This window comes from Sander lucioperca, chromosome 12 (genome assembly GCF_008315115.2).
Source record: "Sander lucioperca isolate FBNREF2018 chromosome 12, SLUC_FBN_1.2, whole genome shotgun sequence".
NCBI classification, from domain to species: domain Eukaryota; kingdom Metazoa; phylum Chordata; class Actinopteri; order Perciformes; family Percidae; genus Sander; species Sander lucioperca.
In genome coordinates, this window is record NC_050184.1 from 27,273,511 (window position 1) to 27,296,925 (window position 23,415).

General features: G+C 41.7%; 1 protein-coding gene and 1 long non-coding RNA gene across 14 annotated transcripts in view; one reads left to right on the top strand and one right to left on the bottom strand.

The window, feature by feature from the left end:
- Window positions 1–1,422: 1,422 nt before the first annotated feature.
- Window positions 1,423–23,415, top strand: part of tmcc1a (transmembrane and coiled-coil domain family 1a) — a 43,965-nt gene continuing 21,972 nt past the window's right edge. Inside the window, exons 1-5 of one of the 13 annotated variants that reach the window (XM_031316399.2) lie at window positions 1,423–1,549; window positions 2,576–2,654; window positions 8,844–8,984; window positions 12,265–12,310; window positions 13,838–14,124. In XM_031316399.2, the coding sequence (XP_031172259.1) occupies window positions 8,934–8,984; window positions 12,265–12,310; window positions 13,838–14,124 (384 nt within the window). In that variant the 5' untranslated portion in view covers window positions 1,423–1,549; window positions 2,576–2,654; window positions 8,844–8,933. Of the gene's footprint in view, window positions 1,770–2,575; window positions 2,655–8,843; window positions 8,985–12,264; window positions 12,315–13,208; window positions 14,125–16,488; window positions 16,623–23,415 lie in introns of those variants that run through there. The other 12 variants (XM_031316398.2, XM_031316401.2, XM_031316406.2 and 9 more) reach the window with 12 other exon arrangements.
- Window positions 7,859–11,706, bottom strand: LOC116062004. Its single transcript, XR_004107873.2, has 3 exons — window positions 11,453–11,706; window positions 8,326–8,330; window positions 7,859–7,869 (listed from the first exon to the last, which is right to left on the bottom strand). It is a non-coding gene; the product is annotated as an uncharacterized LOC116062004 (long non-coding RNA).

The window sequence follows — 23,415 nt, forward strand, 5'->3', positions numbered from 1 at the left end:
TTTTAAATATAAAAAATAGACATCAAACATGACGAATTATATACAACATGTGTCTTTATATGTTGAAACTCCAAAATGTTCCTCACCTTGAACAGTTGAACAGTTGTCCTCCATTCTAGCTTTCCTTATGACTATACCGCAAATGTGGCAGTGTTGCCACAGCAGTGTTGAGACTCAAAAAATAATTTATCTTATAGACTAAGAAAATACTTGTTTTGCAAGCTGTACTTTTATGTATTGTGTGTACAGGTTTCACTTTACTAAACACAAAGTCAGCTTTTTGTTGGTTTAAGTTCGAAACCCCTATGAAGCCTAAAATCTGAAAGGCACGGATGGAAAGGAAGATTGTCAGCATTGATATTGGAGATAATTTTATGTTGCCATAGCTACCATGGCTATGAGAAGGAGACCTTGTACTTATCCAGAAATGAAACGCTTCTGCCAGCACGTCGTGCTATCCTCCGAGTGGGCAAGAGAACAGAAAGACTGAAGTTGTGTTAGATGTGGAACCACTATACTCTGGAATAAGACATGATGACATTTCATTTGTCAGATTTTAAGCTTCAGTCTGCACGCATACAGTGGACATGGATCCCAGAATAAAGACCACTATAATTGACCACTGTATGAGGAGTACTGAAGAGATGTGAAAATAGTTAGAACGGTCTTTGATTGATAATAGTTAAGGTGAACACCCTTTGTGCTAATTTCAGTCTTCGGATCTGGGTAAGTTTAGAGTGAAGAGGAGTAGTCTTGATCAAGGACATCTCGGTTGGGAATCAGGATTGAGGGAAGAACATGAGTTATTAATTTCTCCCCATTTACACTTTCCCAGTCAATCTTTATTAATGTAACTTTACTGCTACTATTTTACGAAAGCAACATTCATATATATATATATATAGCCTATGTTTTATTCATTGTATTTTCCCATTGAGTACAGATGAAGGTGGATTTTATCCAAACAAATTGGTGTTTCTACTTCAGAGGAAAACATTGTAGGCTGCTGCTACATGACGTTACTCGATAAGTAGGCTGGTAATTAAATTTTCTGTTCATCGACCAATCGACAAATTGTTCTGCCTTAATTGGAAGCATCAATAAAATGCCTGGATTGACAAACCGTGAACTAACCCTTTAATGTCATCCAAGCATTTACTAACAGATGACTTCCTGATCTAATTTTCCAACTAATTAAAAAAACAAAACATTTTTGGAACTAAATTGTGCTGAGACTTTAATTTTTGCTTGCTTAGTAGTCTAATTCTAAACACACATTTATGTGGTAGGCTACTTAACGAAAATGTCTGAACCATAGACTGTAGTCTATGGTCTGAACCAGAGGTGTAGCTATCTGTTTTTAACACGCGAGAGAGGCTTCTTATCACAACACAGTCTTTGGCCACTTCGCTTTAGGTTACGTCCTACGCCATGACGTCAGAACTGAGAGCGGACGTCGGACGAGAGGACCGTGGGGCGGACGGTACTCGGAGGAGGGGTGTTGCTCGCTGAACGTCTGTGTCAACTCCAACAGTTTGCTATCACCCGTGTAAGTGTGAAATATATTTTTTGTTTGTTTTTTTTCGGGTGGATTTACCGTCAGTTTGTGCCTTTGTGTGATGTGTGCTGCGTCTCTGTGCCACGATGAAAAGCTGTTAAGAATGTCGATGTAGCGTGAGACGTTTTCATCGAAACAGCAGCTCTGTGCAATGACACAAACGGGACTGTCAACCCGAGTCCGTTAACACAGTAGACTGTATATAAAATAGGTTAACACGCTGCTGCTACTCACTGAATGCCACTGAACTAACATTTCATTTTTTTTTAGCTTTATACACGTTGCTTCACGTGTTTTCACAACATAAACGAATTCGTTTGTTATTACTTTAACGTTAATTCTGTAGAACGTAAAGTATGTTGTTATTCAACTTATCTTTCGTAACAGTCACTAACGTTATATTTCATCTCCTGTGGTGTCATAGCATTCACATGCGGGCTTTTTGCTGCAGTAGCCTACTTCAGTACAAATATTAAATTGAAGAATATTATAGTGTACAGACAAACCTGCGCAGGCTCATTGCGCATAACAGATAGAATTCGTTGCTTCAGGAAAAAAGAGTATGTGTTTTAAGACTTCGCTGGCTTGTTATGGACTTAAAAGTTGTTATTAGGTAGGTGTTGATTTCCAGTTAATTCATTAAACTTTTTTTAATTTTATTTACTATGATGCTGTCATATCAATGTGTCTGTCTCTCATGATATTAGCCAGGGGCCTACCAGTTGCAACCAACACACGTTTTAATAGACCCTCAGCAGGGGTTATTTCAGTCTCAACTGCCTAGTATTTTTCATTATTATATTTGATGCCTAATATTTTTTCCTATTATCTGTCTAGACAGACCGAGAGAGAGACATACACACTCTCACACACACACACACACACACACACACACACACACACACACACACACACACACACACAGACACAGACACAGACACAGACAGGCAGATGCAGAGACTACAATGTGCCAAGGAAGCCTTTTTTCCATCTCATTTTTTCTTCTCTTTCTTGAAGACCTGGGCCTGATGCAGCAGGTTGTTATCTCCTCCTCAATGAAGGAAATCCGCTACATCGTCAAGAATATGGACTGAAGGTTTGTTTTCACCCACTTACTCTACTCATCCATTCTGATAACTGTGCTAACTGTTTTCATCTCTCTCTCTCTCCCCTGTACTGCATGTATGAACAGTATACATACACACATGTAGAGGGTTTTTTGAACTGTCCGGGATATGTATCCCACAACCTGTTAAGTATATGCTAAGTGACTGAAAGAGCTTTGCTGCCCCTTCAGGGTACTGCAGCCATTCATGTCTCACTCCGACAGTCAGACCACCACGATGATGCTGCCCTCCTCCTCCTCCTCCTCCTCCTCCTCCTCCTCCTCCTCCTCCTCTGTTGCACTCACTCTGTGCCCTCCCTGTTGGGAGCTGAGCTTAGAATTGAAAGTCTTTGTAGAGTGCAATGTGTTTGTGTATGTGTAGTGTTTGCACACACAATGCTAACAAAATAGAACTCAGTAGTCCCTAAAGATGGAGTTGCCATCCCCTCTGACTTGAGATCGGCTTCATTTAACACTTTAGCATCAGATGTGGTGAAGATGTGCTTATCCTAGACCGGATCACAAGATTAACACAGCTTGCTGTATGCTTGCCTGACTGTCACAGGGGCTGATTAATTGGCTGTGTGTACAGGAAGCCAGACTCTCACAACTAAGCTGCACACTGACACTGGTTTAGAAAGATGACATGAAGTAGAGTGTAGTTAAAGATATACATGTGATGATTTCATGTATTACCCATATTGGTAGAGACTTCTGTTGTAAAGACTTTAGAGGTTTTGATAGGAAATTAAGCAAAAAGGTTAGATAATGTAGAGTGTAGTTTCACTTGTGTGTGACGTCACATGTCCTGTCCTTAGAGTTGGGTTATAAAAGATAACACAGGGAGTCCATTAAGTGAAATAACTTAATGTCATGCATAAATTATTGTTCTGCATGCCAGTAATATTTCCAAAACCACTGCTGTTCTATATAATAGTTTGATTTTTTTTACAATCAGCATGAAACTCCTGCATAAGCAAATTGCTTCTGATATTTTAGGGTTTGTTTAAATAAGTTACATCTCCTCTAGGTACTCCGATTTCTCCCCATAGTTCAAAGATATGCGGGTTGGGTGAATTGGCCAAAAATTGACCTCTAAATTGCCTATGGGTGTGACCGTGTTTGTCAGTTTATGAGGATGTATAAGCCCTGTGATAGGCTGTGCTGTATCCAGGATGTACTAGACTTCTCGCCACATGTATGCCATGCTAAGGCTTCAGCCACCTGCACCCCTGAATAGGATAAGTAGTATAGAAGATGGATGAATTGATGCATTATTTGATGTTCCAGAATATTTTGCCACATTTAATAATTCAATAAGGAAAGAACATTTTGAGCAGAAACAAACACATTTCTCTTGTTTAATGCTTAGTTGCTTCCCTCTGCTGCAGATGAAAACATGTTGTGTAATGTAGAGAGACATACAGCAAAGACCTGGGTTAAATTCTTGGCAGTGGTACAGAACCTCCAGCAGTACTTCTGTGAGTGGGAAGCAGGTAAGCGATCATGCCTTTGTTGCTGCACTAGAGTCCTTCTGGTTGTTGAGGGCACCTGGGCGAGTGTGTTGCACAGAAGGCAAATGGCTGTACAATTTTTAGACACTAAAAAATTATTGATGATGCTCAACATAAACCCAATGAGCATTGCTCAGTAATCTTGTCAATGCCGTTTTTACTTCATACTAACATAATTGAGGTGAAACAACCACCTTATGACACTAGATATCATCTAGTGTTATGTGGTTTTACTATATGTAAAGTAATAGGTTGTACTTTTAATTTCGTTGTCCTTTTTCTTTTCAAACAAATAATGTGAAAATGTTCAGTAAGAGATTCAAAAGGATTCAGATACTGAATATGTTTTAATGCCTTTCTACCAGCAAAAGCCATGGCCGAAGGCTTTATGTTTTCAAGTTGTCCGTACGTCTTTCCGTACTTAAGTCCATCCCTCCTATACTCGTGAACGCGATATCTCAGGAACGCCTGGAGGAAAATGTCTTTAAGTTTGGCACAAACGTCCACCTGCACTCAAGGATGAACTGATTAGATTTTGGAGGTGAAGGTCACTGTAGTCTGGCTTACTAGATGTACAGTGCTGGGATAAAGCCAGTCTCACGCACTGGATGTCCCTACCCTTCCGCTATCTCCCCTATCTATTTTGCAAGGGGACTGTCGCTGCATCAGGGGCTTAGTGCCGCCCAGGACAGTTGTGATTGGTTTAAAGAAATACAAACAAAGCAGCGCTTTTTCCCCCTTATCCCAGAATAGATAAGCGGTGTAGCCAGACCTAGCTGTGGAGATACTGTAGGTCTGGTAATGGGAGCCTAAGGTCACCGTGACCTCACATCACACATTTTTGGCCATAACTCAAGAATTCGTATGCCAATTATGACAACATTTTACTCATATGTCTGATCGAATAAAATGTTGACGTGATGACATTTTATACCCCAAAGGTCAAATTTACTGTGATATCATAATGTTCGGGCCATTATTCTACGCCATACTCAGGAACAGAAGAGCAGACATTTGGTCGGATACTGAATTAGTAACACTGATCTTGGGTGCCCACCTTGAAACTGTGGTGAAAATATAGATCTTCTGTGCTGCGGCTGCTGCCAGGTTGAAGATGTGCGTGAAGCATCTACGGTTTGCCTTTTATTGAATTCCTTCAAAGTCTTGCATATATTATGAGTCTGGACAGACACAGATGTATACTGCAACATTACTGGTTGGCGGACGCATACAACTGTGAGGCGGCATTCTAGTTTTTTCAGTCCTTTGGAGTCTAAACAATTTCAGCATCATTCAGGCAGTGCTTTGGCTGTTCTCTCAACCAAAGGTCAGCCGTGGCTAAAGAGGAAGTGTGAGAGAGGAAAGAGGAAACACTCTTTTCCCCTTCTCTCTCTCTCTCTCTCTCTCTCTCTCTCTCTCTCTCTCTCTCTCTCTCTCTCTCTCTCTCTCTCTCTCTCTCTCTCCTCCTCTCCCTATCTTTTTTTTGTCAATGCCATCAAGAAACATTTACTAGTAAAACGCTGTACCATCGTGGTTTTCATGTGGACAGACTGGGTTTATTCTCTCCAGTAGGAGTGACACCCACACTTCCAGAATGAAGGTGAAATTCCTTTATAAAAGCTGTGGTTTCTAGTGCCAACGAGCTGCCTGCTTCCCTCTGATCCCTTCCTGTTTGAAGACGGAGGCAGAAAAGAAGCAGGGGTCACACAGCGTCACAAGCGTTTTCACTTTAAAAATATAGCAGTATTAAAGGCTAGGTTCACGTGGAAAATTTTGAAGTTTGAAAGATACCCACCTGCTTTGTCTAGTAACCGGCGATCAGATTTGTCAGTCCATTTTGAGGCAGTGTGAGAGTCCTGTACAGTAGCCTATATCTATCTCTCTATTTTAAAACACTATGAGGGTAAAAAACGAGCAGCAAAGTCTCGTCTCTTTTCTTTCTCCGTGAAATGAAGCTGCTTTCAAGTGCAGTCAGAAATGTTGAGATCTATAAACGATCTGACGGATAACAATAATTTTGAAATATACAGTCTACTTGTGCTACATTAGGGGGGTTAAAGAACACAACAGGACGACACACAAATTGGCCATTTAAGTGACACTCCCACTGCTGCACAACCCTGCGGCGAATAGCTGGACCGCCTCATTTAGTCTGAATGAACCCTAAGAGCTTCAAGAACAGAGCTCGGATGTGCTGATCCCCACGAATCCCCCTATTGGGCTGTAGAGGTGTATAGTTACCTGGGCTCAGAGATCTGACTGAAGAGTTATTTAAATATGTGACGATGTGAATGATTTATATCTGACTGCGTACAGTTGTTCTCACCTGCTGGCACCACAAAGAGCCAGATGCCCTTTGACCTGTGAGTCTGGCAGGTTTCTCTCTTCAGTCGCACAAAGTGTGTGTTGACGCTGACACGCATTCCCTTTCCCATTCCTTATGATTTTGTGCCTTTAACACAATCTCTGGTATGAGATTTCAGCTCGTGTGTCGGTGGTTTCCTGCCTGTTGACAGTTGATGATACCTTGCCAGAGCTGGTGGAATATGAGCTATGTTGGCCAAGCCACTGTTAAACACCTATCAGTTTAGTATAAGTAAAGGCCACTTTGCAGGGATTAAAATGCATTACATACTCTACAAATTTCTCTAAAATCCCTCATTGAGAACATCTGTCTTACTAATAAACAGTTCAATCAAAATGAGATCCTCAATACCACCACTCCACAGCTAAGACAAATTAGTTGTTAGTAGAGTGTTGTAGTTATAGTCAACATGGACCAGTGTCAGTTCCATGCACATGGTGAATTATGCATTAGGGCACTTGCTGTGGTGTTGAGCACAGATGCATAGATGTGACTTAAACAAGTGGTATAACATAGTGGTCATATATGTTCAAGATTAAAAATATTTTGAAAAAGTGTATCCAGGTCAGTTTAACACAGATATCAGGTGTGAATCAGTCTCCAGTAATAGTCTTCTTGGAAGCTGTACAAGCAGACAACATTTGCCATTCTTTTGAATGCAGTCTGTGATGTCATTAAGAAAATACAGAATCATGGTTTTGGTTTTTAATGTCTGCATGTGTAGGAGTAAATGATTGTGTGTCTTCTGGTTTGTCTTGTTCCTGGAAAGCTAAGCGCAACTCTGGCAGCAGGGCCTCCCTTAGGGTTTCATCTTGCACAATAGGGCGTTGTGCCTGCCTCTGTCAGGGAACTACCTGCCATTCACCTCCTCATTCAGACACACTCTGTACTGAGCGCCCGAGGTGAACCCGACACGGCCAGGCGTAACACGCCGTGGATGAGATGCCTTTTATCCATTCTGGCCTCTTTCAGTCCCTCTGTACACCTCTATCTCTTTTCTTTGACTTACTCACTCTCCCTGTCTGATACAAAGAGTTGTGTCTCTTATCACACTCTTTGCAGTATGCTGAAGTCATCTCCCGCACTGTCAGAACTGACACAACTGTGCTATTCTCTGCCCCCCCCCCCCCCCCCACACACACACACACACACACACACATATAGATACAATAACGATTGTTAACTGTTTCCTGCCTATGCCATCATTATGCAGCTGCTGAATGAGATATGGTCCAGTTTCCATCAGTCAAAGACAACGCACACAAACACGCACATATGTACTGTATGCACACATATGCACATTTCCACACAATATAATTCTGGCTATCTCTCTTTCTCTTTCCTTTTCTGGCTTTCTCCGATTACAAACACACACATATTTGTGCATGCGCTCACACACAAACATCGCTGCCAGAACTCTCTGGCCTAATTCCCTTCTTATTGATGTGTGTCTGTCAGTGAAAGAGGCGCAGCACAAAGAGCAGCGATGGGCCTGTGTTTGGTTCAGAGGGAACAAAGACTGGTCTATTCCATGCCAGCTCTCAGACTCCTCTGGAAACACTGAATGGGCTTGTTTAGGCTATGGCCATATATTTTGAGTTAACCGACTGTATGTTTAGCAATGAACAACAACATGGCTGCTTCGGTGTCAAAAGAGCACGGACCAGATTGACTCCCACTTGTGCTGGTCATGCTAAATTTGCAACTTTTTTATGTCAAGAGTAGAACTAAATACAAGAGTCAAGAAGAGTAAGTGATCAGGTTATTATGCAGATATTTGTACTGTGACTATTGCACAATTTGCATGAAAAGACTATAATACTTTGCATTGTAATGATACATAATTTATCTCAGGTTCTGCTAGATTGCACATTGTCTGCTTTATCACTTAGCTATTTGAGCTGATCTCTTACCATTGTAACTCTGGGGGCTTAATCTCCTTTTAAGTAATCACCTTTGGTGGTCTTATTTGTTTCAATAATGATAATGGATGTGATTTTAGAACACTTAAGTTCCACAGCTTAATTAATATAACCTTTCTGAATGAATGAAGCTGCAGCTGTTTTCTATCCAGAAAGCAAAAGTGAACATTTACAGGGACCTGTGATATTGTTATTCCTTTGTTTAAATAAAGCAAAGAAATCAGGACGTTAAAAACAAGATTATTTATCAAGTATTTATCACGATACTGAATCTTGGATCCATTATATTACGGAAATTCTCACATGCTTGTCACAGTCCACAAAATGACAAATTGTCAGTGTGAGTGGTTATTTTTTTTTTCTTTTTCTTTTTTTTCAGTCTGCCACTGCCAAAGCTCTGCTGAGCTTTCACCATCTCTACAAAGACAATGACAGCAGGCTTGGACGAGTGGCAGCTCGGCTGAATGGAATGAGCTGCAGAACTAAGGACAAGGACGTATGTGTGTGTATTTATACAAGGGTGAGGGTAACAAAGTTCCAGAGAGGCCATTGTCCATGTGGTCGTTTGTAATCCACCTTTGACAGTATTGTGACATTTCTGAGAAACATGCTGACTCGCTGATCCTGTCTGTCACCGACACCTGTTATTCACTGATAATCACTGGTCTGTTTCTGTGGAGGACAGGGCTTAAATAAACCAAAATGCATCCTTACATGTTTCGGAGGTTGATCCGAGGAGAAGGTGAAGGGAGAATGTTCTTAAGAGTATCACCAAAGTATCACATTTTTGTTAACATTATCTGGAGCAAACACTGTTAAACATTTCAGTGTTAGGAAAAAGGATATTGAACTTAAGATCTCCTTCTCTTTCACATTATTTTTCTAATTTAGTTTTTCTCAAATACAGAATAATACTAACTGGTGCAGTTTTTCAGTAGGATTTTGGCGCACTGTCAGAGTAGTATATCTTGGTGAAATTAAGTAATTTGGGTCAGAACAGGACTGTCGTCATTCAAAGATCCATCTAGTGTTCTTTTGCGTCATCACCTCATAAAGTTGGAACGACAAGCCTTGCTTCAATTAAACAAAGATGCAAGACATCTCACAGATACACGAATATACACAAAGTCTGACAATAAACCTTTGTCCTCTAAATGCTCCTGAAAGAGGATTTAGTTTGAATATATAACCGTAGGCAATCAAGAAACCATCCAATCTAGCTTGGGATCATCCTGGGGATAAAGGAGGGGATTTATAGACCCAGAGGGAAGGATGGGCACCGAGGTTGGGACAGGGCTCCAGCTTCAGGACAGGATTAATTTAGGTTTACCCCTCCACTCACAAGCTCGGAAAAACCCACAGTGCTCCCTCATAATCAATTACACTTCACTGTGACAATCAGTTGAGAGTGCATGCAAAAACAAGTATGCATATATACATACTTACTTACATACGTGTGTGTGTGTGTGTGTGTGTGTGTGTGTGTGTGCACGCGTGTGTGTGGTCATACATGAAGTTAATATCGCAGTAATCATATAACACTATACTGTTGATATCTGCAAGCATAAGTCTTTAAGTTTTTATTTATTCCCGCAGGAAGGAACAACAACAAAACAATTAAAATAGGATTGAAAGAAAGAAAGAGAAAGAAAACTGACAATTAAAATAGGATTAACTTGCAAAAAGAAACGGATGCTCAGTTATGTTAAATAAGAATGTTTTCATTGCAATAAAGTTAATTGTAAAATAAGTTTTTAAATACTTACATTTCTTCATTATTTCCAGGTACTATAAGCAGATGTCCTTCATATATTTTATAAGGGATATATTTAGTTGAGTATTTGCAACATAATTATGTATTATGATTAACTTTTTATAAATAGTTTTTAGTGCTTTTAGTTAAACGTGTTATTAACGGCGTTAACGCAAACCCATTTTAACGGCGTCAATTTTTTTTATCGCAAGATTAACAGTCTTTTTGGCCTAACAAACTTTGTAGTTTTTTTCACAAGCTGTTGCAACAACTAGTAACGTTAGAAAAACTACAATACCACACACCGGATCTAGCTAGACCGGAAACAAAACAACAGACACACTTGTTTGGGATTGCGAGCCGGCCAAAGAGTAGTACATACCTGCAAACTAGTCGCTTTTTGGCGAAAATCGCCGTTTTGAAAGGGAAAATATCATCCACATGAATCGTGTAGATCCGAAGAGTTTCTATTTGGTGGGGGGAGGGGTCCGAGACCCGGTGCTAATACGGCACCGGGTCTCGACCGTTATCTACCGGACCGAATAGCAACGCGGATTTCTGTGCCTTATTTAGGTGCCACTTAAATGCCTGCGCTTCTCTCTGATGCTCCGAAAACGGACGTTAGAGGGAACTAAAACATCGCCGCAAGGGACGCTAGTTAACACTAGACTTAGCAGCAGCTAACATTAACCTATATTAACCTTAATCTTTCGGTTCAGGCACCGTTTTAAAAGTATCGTATCATGTTGATAAGAGCATTGAAATGAGAAAAAATAATGGGACAAAAAGAAATCAAGGGACATTTAGAATAGAGAAAAATGTGTGATTAATTACGAGTTAACTAAGACATTAATGCGATTAATCGCGATTAAATATTTTCGTTTGATAGCACTAATTCTTTTTTTTTGGTCAAACTATTAAAATACATTTGTATTGTAATACAAATGGCTGTAATCAGTAAATAAAGCTGTGTTTATTATTAGTATGAAAGGCACTGCCAAACGGTTGACAGCACAATATCTTAATAGCTATAGGCCGGTGACTGAACCTGTTCAACACCTGCTCTCTTTCTCTCTGGCAGGCCACTGTCACATTTAACTAATTGGCACCAACATAATTAACACATAACCTCTTTAAGCACATCAGTATCTGCTGGTCTGAATCTGTCTAATAAACAGAAAAGATTAAACAACATCAGATTTAAGATCATGGATGGATAGACATATGTGAATGACAAAGTGATATGCTACCTGCAAGTAGCTTCATGCTCGTTCTCCTTTTGTCTCTGGACGTAGTGTAAAACTGAACAGTTGATTGTATTCATAGTGAATGTGAATGAAGCCTGTCACTGATTCATTTATTTGAGTGTTTGTCCCTGTCTGTCCAACTTTGTGTTATTCTTCATGACCTGACAGTTCAGCTGAAGGAATAAAGTTTGAGTATATAACTGTCCCTCCCCAGGGCTCCAAATGTTCCTGCCTCGCTTGTTTTTATGCTCTCAATGAGAGATGCTGCATGGGGGCTCGGGCTGCCTGCCTGTGTGTCTATGGGTCTCTGAGGTGATCACTGTTCCACCAATAAGGTTCCTTCTTGAGGAAGGCAGCTTGTATGTTATCAGGCATCCACTCTGTTTTTGTCACTGACTTAGATTCAGCTAGGCAGTGTGCAACGCTGCAGGAGGCGTTCATGCACTGTGTTCAGTGTTTGTGACACTGCACTGTATGTTGTTTGTAGTGCGGACGCCATTGTGTCTTTATACCACCACAGGATAAGGATAGGATGCTTTTGGGGATACTAATGAGCCCGTGGAGGAACACACACACACAAAGTTGTTTCACACAATATTGCACATTTTCTGTTCAGTATGCCTATCCTGTTCGCAGCTCTGAGTGAAAATGATTATTGATTGCAAATGATATGCCTGATTGTTTGAGAATCTTAAGGTCGGTGATTCCATTGAAAATTAGTAATGAAAAAACTAAAAAAGAAGTAATGAATCTTAAAAATGACTCTTTGTTTTTCTGTCTTTGGTCTCCCTCCATCTCAGGTAATCCAAAAGAGTGAGTCACACGTGGCTGACAGTTGGGCTGATGGTAGGTGGGTTTTTCCCCGATGTGAGTCATTATATCTTTACCTCTCTCACCCCTATATTCTTCTCTGCATCCTTTCATTTATTCTGCCAGCCTCATGTTCTGATTTCTTGTACCTGCTTACTTTTGAAATAATTTGTACTTTGTTTTGTGATCTTTGTATCATTCTAGCAAACCTGGATCCAACTTGTTTTCCTTCATTACTTTATATTTGCTCATGTAACATTTGCCTGTTTGAATGTAGAATGATTCAGATGCCTGGCAAATCTGTCACTGAGTCAGCCTGTCTGATACCTACTTCAACTAAAGATACAGTATGTGTCCTATATTATTTTTAAAATGCAATTGCATATTCATTTTGGTATATAAATGCAGAGTAGGGACCCAATCACACAGAGTGTGTTTTCACAGCCAGGTGGCTTTTTGTCATTGTTTTCAATGAGAGTGAACTGTGTTTGCTGCTTTAGCGGTGCTGAACGCCTCACATTTTTCCATTCTATGCACCTCATGTTTTTGCAAGAGCACCCCTTGAGTAGAAAAAACTTCAACTCAAAGCTGAAAAGCGCCCTTAACTTCAGAGCAAAATAACGTTTGGCCAAGGACAGGTGATTTGGTGGTTGCCTAGCAAGAATAACAAAAGCATTACTCTGTCTGATCGGGGCGTCTTCAACAAAAAGGCAGTGCGGTGCATTTTGCAACCTGCAAAAGCGCTCCGTCTGATCGGGGCCTAATGCTGTCCAACCTGCAGACTGATTACTCTGCATTCACACTTTCTACCATTTGCATGAAATTTCAAAGATACAAATGGTCACAAGTTAAAGTGAAAAGTAGTGATTTCATGTCACTGGATCTAGGAAACATTCCAGCCTCTCATAATCCATCTCCTCTCTCTCTGTGCTAGACCAGCATGGCTACTTTTTCCTGAATCAAAGATGCATGCTCCCCCTTTGGATTCATCCCTCTGACCGCCACTGAGCCGATCCAACCCTCCATCAGACAGCCCCATCTCCACTTCCATTGTTCTCTACTGTTTTCTTCTCTCCTTTAGTCATTTTGGTCTGACCCTCTGCATGTCTTACAGATAGAGAGGGAAGTGTTAGCAGACTGATTAATAGGACAGTTCCTCCCTGCTATTCATGAGAGGTCAGCAGGGACACATGCAGCAGGGAGATGACAGTCAAAGGGAGTCAGAGGGGGTGGGCCCCATTTTAGGTCCTGGAGCGCGAAGAGAAGCAGGGGGATCACAAGGCCCAGGGTTGAAGAGGGCCCCATTCCAGTCAGAGCACCCCTCCTTCAGTAAGATGAGCCAAAACGCCAGGGAGAGCATGGGGGTTCTTGGCCAGGGACTGAAACAGCTGTTCCAGCAGCAACGTAAACGCCTCTCTCGCTCCAACATCCCCTCTTCGTCTTCCTCCTCCTCCTCCTCTGTAGTGTCAGCAGGTGGCTCCTCCCCCTCTGCCCCTGAGGATGCCTTGGGGCCCTGCTGTCCTGAATCTGACCACCTCTCTGCTCCTGTGGTTCCTTCTGCAGCTGGCCAGGGCTCAGGCGCTGTGGGCATGATGAGGCGTGGGACCAGCCTGCAGAGCCGCCGCAGTAAAGGATCCGGGTCAGGATCTGGGAGCGGAGACCGCGATCCTCTCGTGAGAGGTAGCCCCCAGGCCCCGCACCGCCGCCACACCCACGATCCACAGCAGCACATCAGACGTCCACGCTCCTCTTCCCCCGCTGAAACCACACCCAGCAGCCCCACACCTGGATGCACCGGGGGCGATGTGGTGCTGTCATCAGGGTACCACTCCACGGAGGAGACGGACAGGGTAAGTGACAACAGCCACAAATCATTTCACTACACAGGCTGATCGATGTGTCTCTTTTACCCTTTCACTGGTGTCTGGCCTTGTTTGTCAGTGAGCTGTCAATCAAAGCTAGGGTTCACCTTGCTGCTGATGTAACATTCCCTGCTGTATCAGCTGTGAATGTGGAGATTAGGTCTACCATTACTGCTGTCTATCAGATATCCATGGTGCAGCTTGCTAACAAATGAGACACATGTATAGATACACAATAATACAAAACAGTGAAGTCAATTTTTATGAGAGGTTCACAACTTTTTAAGTCTGTCTTAAAACAATTGTCAGGTGCCAGGTTTTCCTTACTTTAATCATTTCTCTTGTTCTTACCGGCCTTTTGTTACCATCCCTCCACCGCAGCTCAGCACTGAAACACTATGCGGGGGAAACAAAAAGGAGGAATTTTGCACAAAAGTGACTAGCTTCGGAAAATATTTACCTGATTTGACCAACTCAGACTGCTGAAGCCTCATAATAACTTATATTGTTTGTAATATAATATATTTTATATTTTGTAAACCATCACGTCCATTGGAAGGGAATGTTCAGAATTAACAGGAAGAATGGTTAATGGTTTTGTTTTAGACTTACAGTAAAAGCTGCAATACAACAAGTGTATACATCAATGTACTTTAAAAATTCTTTCTTTAGTATTCTGCTTGGATAATCATCTATTTATGTAGTACTTATGTAGTCTGTTTTAAAATACATTTGTCTTTTTTGTAAGACCATAGTGTGTTTAATCCAAAGATCATTAAAAGTATTGAATGGGGTTACATGTTGTGCAACTTTCGTAATGGAAAATAATCAGCATCAATTTGTGTGTACGTGTGTGTGGGGGGGTATTGGTTTGTTAAAACCTCCCAGCCCTTAACAATCTAATCTTTTACCTCAAGTTTTGATTTTTCACCACCTTACCACGATCCTTCAGTTTGTTCTGTCTGCCACCAGAGGTCACTGTCAGATCAGCTAACCTGCTGTGAGCGGCACTGGGCTTGGTTCATGTGGAGGTAGAGGTGGTGTTGTCATTATGAGCTCATGTTCGTTGTAGACTAGACTGATCTTTGGATGAATTAAATAAGCCATTCCAAGGACTCCGTATCAGTGTGTCACATATTAAGTGATGGTTGTCTGTCAATCCAGCAGTGGGCACTGGGCGGTAAGTCTAGACCAGTATGCGTTGATAGCCAAGTGAAACTGATGGCTTTAATCTGTGAGCTGAATTTAAGAAACTTCTTTCCCCTTTCTTCATCTGTAAAATGAAGTATCCTTCAGTCCTATGTGAGTGACCTCACCTGGGATGACAGGGCAGGGCTGAGAGCCAGACATCTGTGCTCCTTTAGTCCTGCTGCTGTGATGGACGACCATCAGCCTCTCTGTGGTCTGTGGCTCGCTCTTGGCAGAGATGATTACCTGCCTCGCCCATCTCTCAGCCCTGTCTCCGCACGGCAACACAGCAATGTCATTCAGGTCATCCAAGCAGTCGCCGTGGTTACCCCGAAACTTGCAGCAAGCTGCCTAGAGCTACACCCTGCCTGGGTTGCCATAGTAACAGTGGGGTCGACTTTGGAGGTGTGTGACATCCTGCTGTTAGTGGAGGTTGGGGGTTGCATAGCTTGTCTAAACGTGAGTGTGTATCAGGAAATGATGATTCTTTCTTTCTTTCTCTTTTTTTCTTTTTTCCTTTTTCTCTTTTTCTCACCAATTTCCCCCCTGCACTTCTCTTGCCTTTTCTTCCTCTTTCCTTCCCTTTCCCCCTCCCTATGTCCCTGGAGATAGTTAGTATAGGCAGTCAGCTGGTCCCTCCTCCTCTGCCATCCTCCCAAAGGAGGAGGGGGGAGCCCTCCTCCTTTACCACCACCTCCTTTTCACTCCACCCTTCGGCTCACTGACAGGAAGCAGGAGGCAACCTTGCCTCGTCCTAGATGAGTGAGAGCTGAGCACTGGCTGTGTGCGATGCCTGTTGTGTGAATGTCTTAGAAGAGGATGTGTGACTGGAAGACCTCATTTTTGTGTGTGTTCCAAATAGTGCGTGTGTGTACACTGGAAATCATTTGGGCATTGATAGCCATGTGGTGTGAGCATCTTGTGTAAGTGACCGTGTCTGTGAGAGACAGAGCTCAGGGGATCACTGTGAATATGAGTAGAGGGCAACACAGCTGAGCTGTCTTTATCTTTGCTTGCTCTCCCTCCCTTTTTATTTCTCTCTCTCTGTCCTCACTTGTGTTTGCATAGTAGACGAAAGTGGTGTGGACTAGTAATGTGTGTGCTCATGGATGTTTGGAGAGGAGGATAGCGTGTGTACCTTCAGTGTGCGTGTATGTGAATGTAGACTGTACTATGTGAGGCAGTGTGTACTTTGGAGGGATATCATTGGAGAGGATTAGACAGGGGTTCCAGCTGTGAGTACAATACCATCAGTCAGGATGGTACAGCGCTTCAGTCTTCGTAGACAGTACTCCAAGGTAAGCTTAAAAAACACAAGCTGTTTAGACATTAAAACCATGTCTGTGTCTTTCTATCTCCATGATGCAGCTCCATTCATGGCTAAAGGCTCAGTTGTTGTAAACATTTTCTGCTGGCAAAGCCCTGTGGGGTAGTTTGTCTTTCTGTCTTCCATCTATTTGGTACTGTGTCAAGAGTTTGTGTTGTTTTGGCTGCTTGTGTAGTGCTTTGTTCAGGACAGCTGTCAAAATAGTAAATATTGACTCTTTTGTTAGTTGCAGAAACAATGTACACTAATATATCAGCCAGTTGACAACTGGGGAGAAAGCTTTTTTTGCGTAATTCTTGCAAATTAACTTTTTTTTGGTACAGATTTTTCAATGAGTTTCCATTTACTTGTATGTAGTTTGATCCATACAGTAACTGAGTGGTTCGTTTTTGCACTTTATCTCTCTTGTTAAACAGTAACTCATGCTACAGCAGTAAGAACTGCAGCTTAGAAGCATGGTTTTCGCGGGGTCTTAAAAAGTCAAAAATTTCAAAATCAAACTTTTAGCCCTTAAAAAGTCTTAAATTCGCTCAAGTATTGTGTTCCAAGTTTTAATTTTCCTACATCTATGTAGCGCTTTACTTTAAAGGAACACGCAGAGTTATTGGGACTTTAGCTTATTCACCGTATCCCCCAGAGTTAGACAAGTCCATACATACCCTTCTCATCTCCATGCGTGTTGTAACTCTGTTTGACGCACCCACCGTTAGCCTAGCTTAGCACAGATCCTGGAGGTAACCGGCTCCATCTAGCCTACTGCTCCCAATAAGTGACAAAATAACGCCAACATGTTCCTATTTACATGTTGTGATTTGTATAGTCACAGCGTGTACAAATAGCAAGGTCACATGAGACACAACCGTCTTCTAACCGTATATAAACTGGGAACTATATTCTCAGAAGGCGAAGCACTGCAACTTCTGCTACTTGGGCGGAGTGATATGCTCGCAGCACCTGAAGCCCTGTGGTGAGGAGCAGAGAGTTCGCCTGGGGTTCTGCAAGCAAATCACTCCGCCCAAGTAGCAGAAGTAGCAGTGCTTCGCCTTTCTGAGAATAGTTCCCAGTTTGATGGCTGTGTCTCATGTGACCTTGTTATTTGTACTCGCTGTGACTATACAAATCACAACATGTAAATAGGAAAATGTTGAGCCGGTTACCTCCAGGATCTATGCTAAGCTAGGCTAGCGGTGGGTGCGTCAGACAGAGTTACGACACGCACGGAGATGAGAAGGGTATGTATGGACTTATCTAACTCTGGGGGATACGGTGAATAAGCTAAAGTCCCAATAAGTCAGCGCGTTCCTCTAAAGAGTAACTTCTTATGCTCATTGAAATCCTCCTGCAGTGCTTTAGATTGTTTTGTTTTTATTCTATGGTGTTGTAGTTTTTTCTTTCACTTGTCCAAATATAATTCGCTGTATTACGACTACAAATGAGACCAACATGCAACTTATATTGCAGCCAATCAGCTAGGTCTTACATTTCAGTCATAATAGACTTAAAAAGGTCTTAAATTTGACTTGGTAAAACCTGCAGAAACCCTGTAGAAGGTTCGCTGGAGCCGTCACCAGGGGATGTAATTATTGGTAATAAATATAATATTTGATTATTGCAGATTGCAGCATATTTATGACTAATTTGCAATAGCAGGCTAGTTTACTGTGCTCTACAACTGTCCATGAGTTTGATATATCTATCTGGTGGTAGTGTTGTTAAAGAGAGTAGAGGGACTGTATTAAAACTCAGCATTACTCTGTTAAGAGCCCGCTGTTCTGCAGCTGGCGCTCAGCCTGTGGGATTAATTACAATTAGCTGCTGATTAATTGATTGACTGACTACACCCTCCCTGTTCATCTTCAGATCTGTCTAATGGTGCTGCTGGGGGTCCATAGGCCTGGAAGCATCAACATGCACATGCACAAATGCGCACATGGGCAGACAGACACACATTCTCACTTTCAGACTGGAAGGCCTGATTCCAGACTAATGGAGAAAGATCTAGTCTGGTCTTTCCTCTCTTCTCGGAGGGATGGAGAGATAAAAGTAAAAACAGGTGCAATATGTCTAGTGTCCGAATGGAAGACGAGATGGGAAAGAACCAGGGAGTTGGCTGTAATGGGATATGAGCTAGTGAGTTGAAATGAAACGGAAGCCAAGCCTTGAGGCTCTCACACCATAGAATGTTTGCTACTGAGAGAGACCAAAGCTGTGTTTGTCTTTGAAGAACATAACCTTCTCCAGGGCCAATATGACCCTGTGTCTTTCCCCCAGGCCACATTTCCACCTGTCTTCCTGCTCATCCTTTGTCTTCCTTTGTTTATCGCCATATTTTGGTTTCCATGTCAAAAACAACATCCCATGTTCTCCTGCACTAATTCTCAACCATTCAAAACAAAATGCCTCATATTTAAACAATGTATTGGAGCAACATCCAGTTAAGATGATAATTCTTTAAATCAACTGCTTGATTGACAAAGAGAAAAATAAAAAAACAAAACTGGGAAACAAGATAGTTTGTACATAATGTGTAGTGGAAAAATACTGAATCACAGGGAAGAGGGTCTGGGAATTTGTGAGTACTTAGGTTAAATCTAATAGAGGCAAATATATTATGTTTTAGTCTATCATATGAGCTCACGTTATTAAAAATACCCAAGAAAAATGTTACAGTACATTGTAAGGTAACAAATTGAATTTAATTAATCTATATAGTCAACTTGATTATGTTTTTGCTGGCATTTGGATTGAAAAAATAATATAATAAAATAATAGATTTGGAGTAATGAATTATAATATCGGTTAATGAATGAAAAATGAAAATAAATGAAAGAAAGAAAATGCATGTAGGTTTGTTGAAGAAATTGTAGGATGGATAAAATAAATAAATTGCATTAACAAGGCCTCAAACTCTACATAAGTTTTTTTTTTTTTTGCCTTAATACAAAGGATTATTTTCCCATCTCTTACAAATTCCATACTTTTTTAAAGCCATGTTTTGTATGAGGGATTTGTTTTGTACTGTCAAAGCAGTAAGGAGAAGCGTCAGTGGGAGGCGCAGAACATCACCTGGTCCCCTGAGGCTTGTTCTGTCCCTGCTAGTTTAACATCCTCATCATTGCTCTCATCATCTCTCACCTCCCCAGGCTACTGGCTGTGTTGATGAAAGCATTTGTGCCCTTTTCCAGGAGGACACCACTGCTCGTCCTGACACTATGTTAGTGACATTGAGGTTTTTTTGAAAAGCTGCAAAAGACAAACACAGGGTATTGCTATATCACATTTACTTTTATTCTAGCTCAACACTGTGTACATGTACATTGCTGGGATATAGCCTGACATCCGTCACGTCTCTCACGCCCTCGGCTGTCCCTTCCCTCTCGCTTTCTCTGCTGTCGGGGTGGAGTGCCGCCCAGGCAGTTGGGAATCATTTAAAGGAATACAAACAAGCCAGAATGTTTTTCCCCAACCCAGAATAGATAGGCGGTGTAGCCAGACCATACTCCAGCACTGACACAGCGCTGTGGAGATAGGTCTGGCAATGCAAACTACATTCACTTATATACAACCAGGGCTGCAGATGCATATGCTAACTATCAAGTCCTATCAAAGCACTGCCAAAGCAGATTCCCTCTAGTCACAGTAAACACAGTCACAGAAGCACACAGTCAAACCTGTGTATTATCAAACAACTGAGTTTCGATTGCCTTTTCAGCAGAGAGAGAGAGCTACAGCCATGGGGATGATGAAGCATGTGCTCTTAGTCCACACTGGAGGTGATGTCACTCCATCTGTTTGCCAACTATCAGCCCGAAGCAAATTGTTTTTCAAGCACTGTGCGTGTGTTTGAGTTGCTGTTGTCAGTGCACCATCATGACTCTGTGGTTCAGAGTTGTTGACATTAATTATGAGGCCTTATTACTGTGTTCCAGTCAGATAAGGAAGTAGTATAAAGCCACTAATGGGTTTTGCAGATCTGTGGCTTGTGGTTTTGTACAGAGTTTCGGAGGACTAACAAAATGTTCTTTGCAAATGTGTTAATCTCCCTTCTCCGCTGTGTAATCTTTCCCCATCTCCTGTCCTTGCTGTGTTATTAACCCTTTAGTCATTTTCCCTCCCTGTCTTTTCTCACTAGTCTTCTATCCCTCATCTTAGACAAACAAAAGGAGTCATTGATCAGAAGAACAAACACCATTATCTACTGAATTAAACACAATGGATCTGCTGTTCTTTGCTTTCTCCTAAAATATATTACGGTATTTGTTTGTGTGTGTTTGTGTACTTTGTTCATATTCAGATTGGTGTCAAATTTAGTAAGGTTTAGGTTTAGTAATGTTCCATCACTCAGTGTATATTGTGGATTGGGGTTGTGCCAGCAATCTCATTGTCATGTCTCAGGATCTCCATTTTAACAACCAAAACATTTAACCACATTTCTCTCAGGATTAGTAACTTTCACCTGGTCAGGTTAAGTCAATTGTATTTAATATAGCACACAAATACACAAATCACAAATTTGCCTCAAGTGGCTTTACAATCTGTAAAGTATACAACATGCTCTGTCCTTAGACCCTTGATTCGAATAAGGGAAACACTTTCAAAAACTGCACTATAGGAATGCACTACTGTTTTTATTTTATTTCTTAGCATAAAGGGACTACAACTGCATTTCTTTGTGCAACCCTGTGTTGTACAATGACAACAAATTATCCTTGAACTTGAACCTTGAACTGTATTGACATCTGGTGACAACGAAGACCAGAGCGTATGATTCACAGCGTTTTTATACTCATCACATGCATCTGTTCAACACTCAGCTGTCTGTACATATTTGTGCATTTGTGAGAGAACACATGCGGCTTTGTCCAGGATCTGTAATCAAACGGGAGGTTTTCCTCACTGAATAAGGATCTCAATCCTTCTCGCTTTCTTTCTCTTCACCCTTTACCAACTTTACAAACTTTTTTTTTAGCTCTCACTTTTTCTTCATCTCTCTCCTTCTCATCTGTGTCCAGTTCTTAGACAGTGGAGCTGGTTGACCATCTCCATGGTAACAGGGTAATGTTCAAGCAGCTTTACCCAGCTGAATACTCACAGGTTCACCCTCTGATCTCACAGCCACCTCATCAGCCTGTGTGGTGGAATAGCAACCTCAGAGCGAGGAAAGGGTGCCTTCTAAAATTAGACTCCTGTGCAATTTTCCAAATGCGCGGACTTTGTCTTAATCACTGTTTGTTCTAAACCTCGCAATTAAGCTTTCTCTTTTGTCAAGTATTTCACATACCAGAGCTACACCGGAGGAGACGTGTTGCAATGGCACCCTATCACTTAGATCTCAGTGCTAAAGAAACGCCTGTTTCCTGTTCCTGTTCTGATGCGTATTTGAATGAAGTCCTCTGAATGATGTACAAAGAGAGTTGTGTGTGCTTGATAATTAAAAGACCTCAATGGGACTCCTGTCTTCCACTTCAAAGAGAATAAACAAAACAAAGTAAATACAAGCAATGTGAATGTTTTGTTGTACTATGTAAAATCTAGAGAGTAGCCTTGAATAAGATGCTTATATTGTGTTTGCAGCCATGCATGTGTGTGCATCACATGCATGTGTCTTTGCGTGTGGTTAAACTCTCCACCCAACAGTTTGTGCTCCCTTTGAAGCATAGCCCCAGCCTGTTTTAATTAGGCTGTTGAATATTCATATGTGATAATACATATAGGCCAATGCTTTTTTGAGGTCCTGGGAGATGATGGAGCCCAGGAAGTGAAAGGACTCCACAGTGCTGATTGGGGAGTCACCCAGGGTGATGGGGGCGTGCAGGGCAGCTTCTAGAAATCCACAACCTTCTTCACGGTCTTCAGAGTGTTTAGCTCCAAGTTGTTCTGACTGCACCAGGTCACCAGGTGGTAAATCTCCCACCTGTAGGCATACTCATCCCCACCAGGGATGAGTGCAAAGAGGGTGGGGTTGTCTGCAAACTTCAGGAGTTTGACGGACAGACGACTGGAGGTGCAGCTGTACAGGGAATATGTGCACTTATGTGTATGTCAGCAGTGACTCACCATGGGTAATCTTTTGTGTATTTATTTTTGGCCTGCAGCTGGTCCTTCCTCTTTTGGCTGGTGTGTGTCTGTCTGTGTGAAAGAGGACATTAGCGTGGGCATGCACGTGCATCTATGCTGTTTTCTCAGCCGTTGCAGGATTGCCACATACTTGGTCATACTCAGTCACTGAGGATGTTCTGGTCACTCTTGACCCACATGTCTGTTCCTTAAACACAGTCCTCTGGCTGGTTGAATGGTTTTATGGTCTACAGTGTTTTCTTTAACTAAAGCAACAGTTTTAGATACGGAAATTACTTCCTTTACTTGTGTTGTCAAAATACACTGCTTGTGCACCTTTTATTAACAAAAAATGATTGGTGTGTTTGGTTTTCTTCTCTTTACTCAGAGGTCAGTAGATTGTTTTCAAAGGGAAATTGCTCATTCTGAGAGAGGGAGAGCAGAAAAAAACAGGAAGACAGACTCAGATAGGGCACACTCTGCATCCCTGCCACTCCCTGCTCAGTCTAGCCTTTATCATTTGTGTAATTCTGATGAATTATAGATGAGGCTATAGATCGCTGAGCTCAGCTCTGCTCCACTGACCCACTTAAAACACACATGCACACACACACACACACACACACACACACACACACACACACACACACACACACACACACACACACACACAATTCAAATCTGATCACAACCTCTAGGGAAATATT